Consider the following 9,614-nt stretch of genomic DNA (forward strand, 5'->3'; position numbering starts at 1 on the left):
TAGGGAAGGTGAGGGACATACGTGTGTGTGTGGCTGTTGGAGAAGAGGTGGAAGTGGGGTGTGTAGGGGGACGTGGATCTGTCCGTGTATGTGTGGAAGGAATATTTGTGTACATTTAAGGTATATATATGTGGGGTTTGTGCGTGGATGTGGACGTGCAGGGTGTGGGTCTTTGTGTAGAGTGTATTATGGGGGTAGAGGAAAGCGTGAGCGTGGGGGCACGTGTGGTGTATGTGGGCACAGATGTGGATACAGCGATGCGGAGGGAGAGATACATGGGAACGTGTGTGTGTGTGTGTGTGTGTGTGTGTGTGTGTGTGTGTGTGTGCGTCCATGGAAGGTGAGAGAAATCTGTGTAGATGTGTGGTGTGGATGTGGAGTGTAGAGAGGCATCTGGGTATGTGGATATGTGCATCAGGGAGACTATACGTGTGCAGTGTGTATGGAGTGGTGGGGGGATGTGCATATATGTGAGGCGGTCTGTAGATGTAGATGTAGGGGTCTGTATGTGTATGGGTATGTATGTGTGCTTGGCGGGGTGAGCGAGAAATAGATGCATGCTGGTGGATGCGGGCAGCGTGGACGGTGGACATGTGAGGGTACGTGGGTGTGTGGATATGTGATTGGCTAGAAGGAGTATCTGTGCATGTGTGGGGTGTTTAGGGATGTGGGGTGGGTGGGTCGGGATGAGGATAGGACACCAGAAAATGAATCGACTCTACAAAACTCAGCCAGGCAAAAGTCTGGAACCAGAGACCTGGCTGGAGACCTAAGAGAAGGTGTGAAGTTTGAATTGAATTTCCAGTGGCATCTCAACATTCCAGGAACGGGCCTAGGGACGCTGTGGGGAAGCCCCGGGCAGTTGGGTAGGGGCTATGGGATAACAACATTGTGGCCATGGTCATTAGCACCAGCTAGAGAACCAAGGCGGCCTGTTCTCAGCTCCTCAGCTTTCTTTCCTCCCTCCTTGAGAACCCAGGCTTCCTTCTAGGCACCCAGCAGGGAACCATACCTAGCACTCCAACCCGATAGTTGAGGGTGATGACGATGACGTTGCCATAACTGGCCAGGACGCTGCCGTCAATCATGTTGCCTGTCCCTTCCATGTAAGAGCCTCCATGGATGTAGACCATGACAGGCTTAGCGCCACTGTCCCGGATGTCTGCAAGGAGAAGGGGTGAGACACAGGCTGGGTAGGCTGCCCTTCCTCCCCCACCCCCGCCAGCCCTGGGTGGGGGGGGTGTGGGCAGCAAAGCTATCCCAGGTGCCAGGACACCACCGCCATCTCTGAGGGCAGGACTCATGGCGCTGTTCAGCCCGGAGCTTGAGCATCAGCCAGAGAAAGTTGGACGTCGGTGATGTTTTTAAAGACTCTGGTTTCAAGTGCCTCCCAGTAGAAGGCAGCCAGGCGTTCCTGATACAGCTAGGTCTACAGAGGCCGTGGCTGGGCCCTGGGGGACAGGGGGAGGGAGGAAGAGAAAGGGCAGGTCCCTTAGCTGGATCAGTGAGTCCCTGCCCCGGGCACCCAGGAGTCCTGGGACCTGACATGGCTTTAGAGAGCAGGGGCTGGGGAGCCCTGAAACCCCCAGGACTAGACCAGTTACATGGAAATACGGCCATTGGCAGCAGCTGGCCCCCCAGTGCAGACAGAGACAAGAGGGGCGGGAATAGGGCGTGGCACAGGAAGAGAACAAGGGAGAATGTGGGGACAGGGGAGTGAATGGCAGAGATGGGGTGTGTGTGTTGTGGCGGGGAGAACCTCACTGACATGGTTTCTCAGCCATGTGCTCGTTTACCCCATTCTCCCCGGGCATCAGGCAGACTTAACTGGAAACACTGGGGGTGGGGAAGAGGTGGGGGCAGAACTAAGGATGAGAGAGCCTGCCCCCAGGCAGCTTTAAGATGAAGATGGAGCCTCCGCAGAGGCCACTCAACGAGAGACCTTTAAGCGGCTGCTCCCAAGACCCGAGCCGTGCGTCGACAGGGCTGGGCGGCCACGAGAAGGCTCCCAGCCTGATCACCTCGACCTGAAGCCTCTCGGCCTGTGAGCTGGACCACACTCTGCCGCACCGGCACAGCCCTACCAGCCACCAGTGGGCCCCCCTGAGCTGTGTGGCCCCCAGGCCAGGTCTGGGGCGTGGAGGTAGAAGGGAATGCTCTCTGCTGCCGAGCAGACACAACATGTTTTCCTGAGGAGGAAGGAAGACTGGTTCAACCGTCACCCAAGGATCTTATGCCATCCATTGACTGGGCTGTGGCATCCTGGCCTCAGCCCGGTGCTTTGGCCCAGTCCTTGTGGCCCTGTCCTGAACCTAATGCAGCCCCTGGCCCTGAGGCCATCTCTCTCTTTCTGGGCGAAGGCCAAGGAGGTTCTAGGTGGTGCTGTTCCCCAGGCCCTGTGGTTGTCACTGCCTCACTCCTCAGTTCAGCATCCTGCTGGGCCCCTCTTCCAGGAGCCAGCCTCCCCGCAGAAACACAGGGGCTCCTCGCCATTCCGTTTCCTCTGTGCCTCTCCTCGCCCCCGCCCCCCTCAGTCCTGCTTTCTCTCCACTCTCGCTGCTGCACAGTAGGGGCAGGTGCCCATGAACCACAGAAGATGGGGGAGGAAGCTGTCTCTGGGCAGTGGGGACCGGGGCGAGGAGGATGCCCTCCCCATGGCTCTGCTCGTGTTGCCCTGCTCCCGCCAGCCGTGTCCATCACCCTGGAACTCCCAGTGGCCGACCAGGCCAAAGATGGATGAACAGCCCAACGGCCTCTTACAGGAACAGAAACACACCAACGGACGGACAGACAGACAGACGGGGCTTCTCCCCATCGAGAGGGGGAGGGGCTCTGTGCCATGCACCAGCCGCCACGCCCTGCAGCCCCCAAATACCTTCATCTTCATCCCCGTCATTATCCGCTAAGTCCTCGCCCTGTTTCTTAGCGCCGGATCCTGGGGACCAGACACGGGGAGACACAACAGCACAGAACAGAGAACAAAACAGAGAGAGAATTCAAAAACAGCATGACTGCAGTGTGGCCCAGCAAGCCAGCTCTGGGCCTGGGCCCAGGACAGGCAGGAGGGATGGCAAGAACTGAGGGAATGGGTGGGCTGAGGCCCAGACCTTCATCAGGATGATAGTGTTGCAGGCCCCTGCTGTGCTGGCCTCCCTGCGCCTCTCTGTCCCCAACAGCCTGTCTCAACCAACCACCTTCCCAGTTAGGAAGGAGGTAGCAGCAGGTGGGCCAGGGCACAGAGCCAGAGACCCACTCAGGGGAAGGACTTCTCCCGGGTGGAAGGGGCTGCACGTGTGTACACAGGCAGGCTGAGCTGGAGAGCAGAGGCAGGCAACCAAAGGTGAGAGGCGGCATCGCCAGCACGTGTAGATACGGATATGAGCTGTTAGGGCAGAGCCAGGGACCCCAGCCCTGAGCTATTCAGGCCCAGTGGGCAGGCTCCAGCTGGGCCTCAGCTGACCCTGATTCCCACAGGAGAAAATGGGAGATGAAGCTTTCCCTCCGGTCTTCCTCACTGGGGCCTGCTCTGGGTAATGGCAAATGGGGTTCCTGCCCACAGGAACCAGGCCTGAGAGCAGCAAGCATTGCTCTGAGATCGAAAGAGAGCCAGAGAGGGAGGGAGGGAGAGAAGGAAGGGGAAAAGGAGAAAAGGGACATGAGAGAGAGAGAAAGAGAGAGAGGGGGAGAGAGAAAGAAAAAAACAGAGATAGGAATAATGGTAGCAGCTCCTACCATGTACCGAATGGTTACCATGTGCCAGACACTCTACTTCCGCCATACTGTCTGATCCTTATACCCCACTGAGGGAGGGACTATCTTTATTCCTGTTTCATTGATGGGGAAACTGAGGTTCAGAGAGGCAAAGTGACTTGCTTAAGATTGCACAGCTAGGAAGTGCTAGAGGTGAGATCCAAACCCAGGTCTGCTTGATTCCAAAGCCCATGGTCTTTCCACTGCACCATGCCACCTTTCTGGGACGGGGGAAAGGGAAGGGAAAAAATAAGTCAGGAAAGAGGTGGAGCATGGGGTGGGGTGGAGGGGAGGGGAGGGAAGGAGAGAAAAGAAGAGACCCGAGGAGAGAAGAGAGACGTTTAGGGCCTGGGTGAGCTATCCCCAATTCTCCTTCTCAATCTACGGAGATGAGAAGTTCATCATGAGAACGGCTTTGAGAAAGAGGACCCACCACCTGGGTGCTAGTCAGTGTGTAGAAACGGAGGTCATTCTGCTGGCACCCAAGGGCTTATCCTCTTGTCTAAGACGTCAGATACTCTCGGCCTGGAGGCAGCAAATAGCCCTCTTTCTCAGCTCGTCTGGGTTCCCTTACAGCTATTAATCAAAACAGGAGCCGCCCTCCAATTACAAAATGGCTTTTCAACCAGGGCAAGAGCCCAGCCTGAGGGGCAGAAACTGCCTCCGGCTTCCCGAACCTCCCTTGGCGCCTACCGTCTTAACACCTGACGAAGACGGTGCTGCCCTCAGAAACCCTGTGGGACATGGGGCGTCATCACCCACACAGCAGACAGCCCCCCGAACGGCAAGGAATCACCCATCCCTAAACATGAATTCCCTCCAACTTGATGGGGGTGGAGGTTGGGGGACAGGGCCTATCTTCCCCAAGAAATCCTTCGCTTCCCCTGGACCCCAACTTAGAAGATGCATCCCGTTTGCCCCCCTCTGGGAATGTCCCTGGGTTGCTGCCTTGTCCCAGCCTCCTCCTTACAGATGCCTTTGCTCCCTCAGCTTAGCACTCGCTGAGCAACTCCTTGCTGCCACGCCTGTCCCCCACCCCTGGGCCAGCTCAACCGCCGTCCCCCAGCCCAACACTGTGCTGCGGCAGGAGCCCAACCAGGCCAGCCCTGCCTGCCCTGCACACATCACAACCCTAACCACCTCTGGGGATGGGTCTCCCCCGAGAGGCAGACTTTTTAAGTCTGTTCCAAATGGCCAACAGGCCCTGGACAGGAAACTCATTTGAGCAGCTAAATGACCAGATGCCCTCTCCCGTGCTGTCTGGAACCCACTTCCCAGCTCGGCCTGTGGGGCTTAGCTAAACCAGCTGAGTTTCAACGCTAGGCTAGGAGTTTCCTCAGAGTAGCGATCAGGTCTTCAGTTATTTCTAAATCTTTCCTCCACCTCGTATCCCTCCACATCCCAACAGCACCTAGCACGTGACCTTGCCCATAGTCAACAATCACGATTGGTAAGTGTTTGAACTTGACTGGAGTGTCCAGTTGGCTCTCTAGCCAAACTCTCAGGACTGGACTGGACTGGACTGCCCTAGGCTCTTACTGGTGCCCTGGGGATCATTGCTCCTAGGAAATGGTTAATGTCATCGCCTCCCCCTCCACCACCCTGCGCCCAAGTAAGCAAGTAACTAGTAGCAGCAGGTTTAAGAGACCCTCTTCCTGAAATCTTTTATACGTTAATGGAATGTTAAGACCAGAATAGTCCCCTACCACCTTCAGATGCAGAAACGGAGGTTCTCAAAGGAAAAGACTTGTCTAAGGTTTCACTGTGAGTTAGCAGCAGAGCTGGGACTCGGTCAGGCTTGTGGCTCCCAGACCCATACTCTTTCTGCGGCACCGCAATGCGTCTTCATTCGTGCAAAAACATGTTTACTGATTACCTTCTGAGTGTGAGGTCCTGGGCTGGGTGTGGGGAGGTGGTGTAACGCTTATCCCCAGGGCAGCAGACCTCACTCAAAGCTTCAGTGAGCATCAAAAGTGCAACAGGCAGATCGCCGGGCTCTGCCCGCAGAGACTCTTACTTAGTAGGGGGCACTCAGCCCTAGGAATCCTGACGACCCCACTTGGGGGAACCCCGCCCTATGATTTCAAAGGAAAACAAACTCCAAGCTTGCCAAAGGGTTGTAGGGACCAGGCTGTGCTTTTCCACTTGTTCCTTAGTCTTACTGTTTCCAATTCGGTTCAACCTATCCACATTTCACCATTTGTTTCAGAGTAGGGGAGGTGGGAATGACCAGATGGGAGTTGCCTCGCATGCTACAGTGGAAAGAACACGGCCCTGAGGGTCAAGAGACCCAGGTTATGGTCCAGGCCCTGCCACAGACCAGCGACGGGGCCTTGAGCAGCAGCAAGTCACTCCCCTGGGCCTGTTTCCTCATCTGTAAAATTGGGATACCAATTCCTGCCTCATAAGCTTCCACAGAAGTGGGAGGGGGGATTTTCTGAGGTAAGTATGCAAGCGCTTTGCAGGAAACATAAAGTGGTATTTGAACAGGAAGAATTATTACACGGGTGGAGGGTGACAAATTCCTCCCGGAAAGAGGGTCAGTTTGCAATTCGGGATCTCGTGCCTCCTTCAGAGTGCACAGTTCCTGGAGACCCCCCAAGGTCTGCCACCAGGCTAGCCCGGGTCACTCAGCTAGGCCCTGGCCAGAGGTGGTGGGCGGGGGTGGGGGGGTGGGCAGGGTTGCTACACCTGGCTACAGTTTGGTCTAAGTTTGGTCTAAGCTCCACGGCTGGAGAGTTGACTCTCGACTTTCAATCCGGGAAAGAGCACGGAAGGATGAGCTGGTGGCTCCCTCACCAGGCAAAGGTCGGAGCCTCTGGCTCCATCTTGGCGGCTTAGAGTTTCTCCTGAGGTGTCCCAGAGGGAACCACTGGCTCTGTCTTTGGCACACACTTTAGGGTGGACTTTGGGGCTGGGAAGGTTGGAAGAAATGGGGTTGCTGCTTCTGCTCTGGACCTGCCTTAGGCCACCAGAGCCTCCCTGAAGAGCAGCCGGGACCCTCGGACGAGATGGAGCTTATGCTTGCTCACCGACCGCCCCCTGAGCCTGGGCTACTTGAAGGAAGGCTGGGTCCTCGGGGGCAAGGGCAGGTGGGCAGGCAGCCCTCCCTCTCTCTCTCTCTCCCTCCCCGCCGGCTCGCTACCTACCTCCTTTCCTACAAATTTTCTTGTTGGGCTTTCGGGCGCATTCCTTGGAAATCCGCTTTACTGTAAAATGAATAAAAAACTAAAAAATAACAGGAGGCCTCTGCCCAGGGGCATGCACCCGCACCCCCCCAGGCCCCAAGAGCTGCTCTGCAGGTGGCACGTGGCAGAGAGCCTGTCCCACCATCTCCTTGCTTCTGTCACTTACCTTAGTGTGACCCCGCGGGAGGAGGCATCAGCTAGTGAAAGAGGAGGCACCTAAGCACTGCCCACCAGGCTTGCCCCCTGCCCCCCCCCCACACCCAGCTCCCTTGGCCACACACACCTACCACCTCTCCGAGCAGGTGGAATGGCAACAGGGGGGCCCGGTGGCGCCAGCATCCTCCCACGGGCAGCTGCCAGCAGTGACCCATACTCCCCCAGGGAACCCCCATCCAGCACCTGGCCCTAGACCTGTCAAAGCTCTCAGGCCTGGCCAGGCCCCTCCTGGTAACAGTGTCACTCACACATGGGAGCTCAGACAATGCTGGGAGAGGAAAGAACAGGGAGGAGGAAGGGGGAGGCCAAGCAGAGTGATGGTTAGAAGCATTTTCACAGACAGATAGATGCATGCAGCAGGGCACACCACCACATGCCAGCCACAAACACAGCGGGGCGGGTGGGAGGCAAGGAGGGCACAGTGCCTGGCCGCACTCACCATCCTCCGTGGGCACATAGACGTTCAGGTAGAGGCAGTCTTCGTTGGGCTCCTGAATGTAAGTAGCGACGATATCCAAGTTGGCCGTGAACCAGACAGGGAGCATGACTTCGGGCACAGCTGTGTGGATGTTCTGGGGGCACACTGGGGGAAAGTGTGTGGCGTTCCGGATGCCCGACCAGGATGGGGGTGGTTCAGGGGGCAGGAAACGTTTCTCGCCGATGGGGGGGGCTGCGTAGGGCACCCCAAGGTATTGGTCCACAGGCCCCAGGATCTCACTGGGCAATGGTACCCGGGCACCCCTTAGCTTCCCAAAGTGAGTATTGACTGTGGGTGCTGGGGCCTGGGTACTGGCCCTCAGCACCAAGCTCAGGAACCACAGGGTGAGGCACAGTCTCCGGCCAACTGTGGGCTTGGGGCTCAGGGACAGCGAGGGCAGGCCAAGCCGCAGCCACATGTTCCGGGCCGGGGGACTGGCAGGAAAGGCAGACTCCGGGGTCACAGCATCAGCCCAATAGGCAGCCCCTTCATGGCCACACTGACTTGAACCTCAAAACTGAGCTCTCGAGGGACACCTACAGGTGCCCGGCAACGTAGAGAGCAGGTCTTCCGAGCACCACAGCTTCAGAAAGGGGGCTCCCTCAGGGCCAGACAGGCCTGTGGAAAGAGGGAAGTATGCGTCATCCAAGATGGTCGCGGAGTACTATGGAGTGGGTCTTTGGGGCCCTGTTGTGCTTGGGCTACTCTCCTACAGTTAGGAGAGGTTTCCTATGCCCGGGGTTCCAGGGACCCTCAGACGATCTCCACTGCCAGTCAGAGCCATTTGCTGTGTCCGGGCCATGGTTGGAAAAGCCAAGGGGGTCGACAGATTGACAGTTGTTGCCACTGCAAGTTGCCAGTCCCCGACTTCAACTCCTCAGCCAATGGAGCTCATCGGGGTCAGCTGGAACCAGAGTAGCATACGGTAGCAGGCGATGGGAGAAGAGGAAATGGAGCTCAGGCTCCTGGGCACGCTGCGTGGACACTGAGCTCCTAGCCCCCCAAGACCCATGACCCCACACAGGGACCTCAACCTCAGGAGACGGTAGGATTGTGAACCTCACTCCGGGACTAAGGCAGAAGAAGGGAACACAGCAGATAGGCAAAGGGGCCCCCAGAGAGACCCCGTCTCCCTCTGGCAGGGCAGGGGGCAGGACAGCCATCCACCAGAGTCCCCAGACCCTCCTGTACATTTCTCAAAGCCCTCACTGCTCCCACATCCTTAAGCCTTGGTCCTTTCTGTCAGCTATCTCTAATTCACATGGGGTGCCAGAGACTGAGGCAGAAAGCGTTCTGCCTAGCACCCTAGGCATTGTTGATGCTCAGCCAGTGTAAAATAAACAGCAGAGTGCGGGGGACACACTCAGAGACTCACAGAAAAAAACTCACAAACACTCAAAGAGGGAGTGAGAGAGCACGGGACCACAGACACCGTGATGTTCACTCACAGAGACATACATTTCAAACCCACAGAGATCGCCTCATATAGTCTCACATTCTGAGACAGAGAGCTTCACAGAGCCAGAGACTCACAGAGAGATACATTCGGAGACACATGCAGAGACTTACTGAAACATAATCACACACACATTGCATAGGTAAATATCCAGAGACACATGCAGCATAATGGTGACACATAGGTGGAGACAGAAACAGAAACAGCAACACACTCGAGGCACACAGGCCTTCTGACAAAACAGTTGTACAGTCAACATATATACACAGGCACACACAGACACTTCCGCATGGACACACACACACACACACACACACAATTTAGTTTCCCCCTATTTCTCCCGCCTTCCAAGATTGTGGGCCTGCTCCTTTAAGAACTGGCTGAAGGGGTGGGGGGAGGGAGATTGGGAACGCCCGGCAAACGGCCACCGAAAGAGGGGAATGAGAATGTGTGTGTGTGTGTGTGTGTGTGTGTGTGTGAGAGAGAGAGAGAGAGAGAGAGAGAGAGAGAGGGAGACAGAGGGAAA

At 56.7% G+C, this 9,614-nt stretch overlaps 1 protein-coding gene across 4 annotated transcripts in view; it reads right to left on the reverse strand.

Annotated features, from left to right (window-relative positions):
• NLGN3 (neuroligin 3) overlaps positions 1–9,614 on the reverse strand; it is a 23,363-nt gene that overhangs the window by 12,146 nt on the left and 1,603 nt on the right. The window contains exons 2-5 of one of the 4 annotated variants that reach the window (XM_007470102.1): positions 7,594–8,250; positions 6,900–6,959; positions 2,876–2,935; positions 1,013–1,162 (exon numbers count right to left, since the gene is read on the reverse strand). In XM_007470102.1, coding sequence (XP_007470164.1) covers positions 1,013–1,162; positions 2,876–2,935; positions 6,900–6,959; positions 7,594–8,050 — 727 coding nt within the window. In that variant the 5' untranslated portion in view covers positions 8,051–8,250. The remainder of the gene's footprint in view (positions 1–1,012; positions 1,163–2,875; positions 2,936–6,899; positions 6,960–7,593; positions 8,251–9,614) is intronic. The other 3 variants (XM_007470103.1, XM_007470105.1, XM_007470104.1) reach the window with 3 other exon arrangements.

Source organism: Lipotes vexillifer, unplaced genomic scaffold (assembly GCF_000442215.2).
Source record: "Lipotes vexillifer unplaced genomic scaffold, Lipotes_vexillifer_v1.1 scaffold926, whole genome shotgun sequence".
Taxonomy (NCBI): Eukaryota; Metazoa; Chordata; class Mammalia; order Artiodactyla; family Lipotidae; genus Lipotes; species Lipotes vexillifer.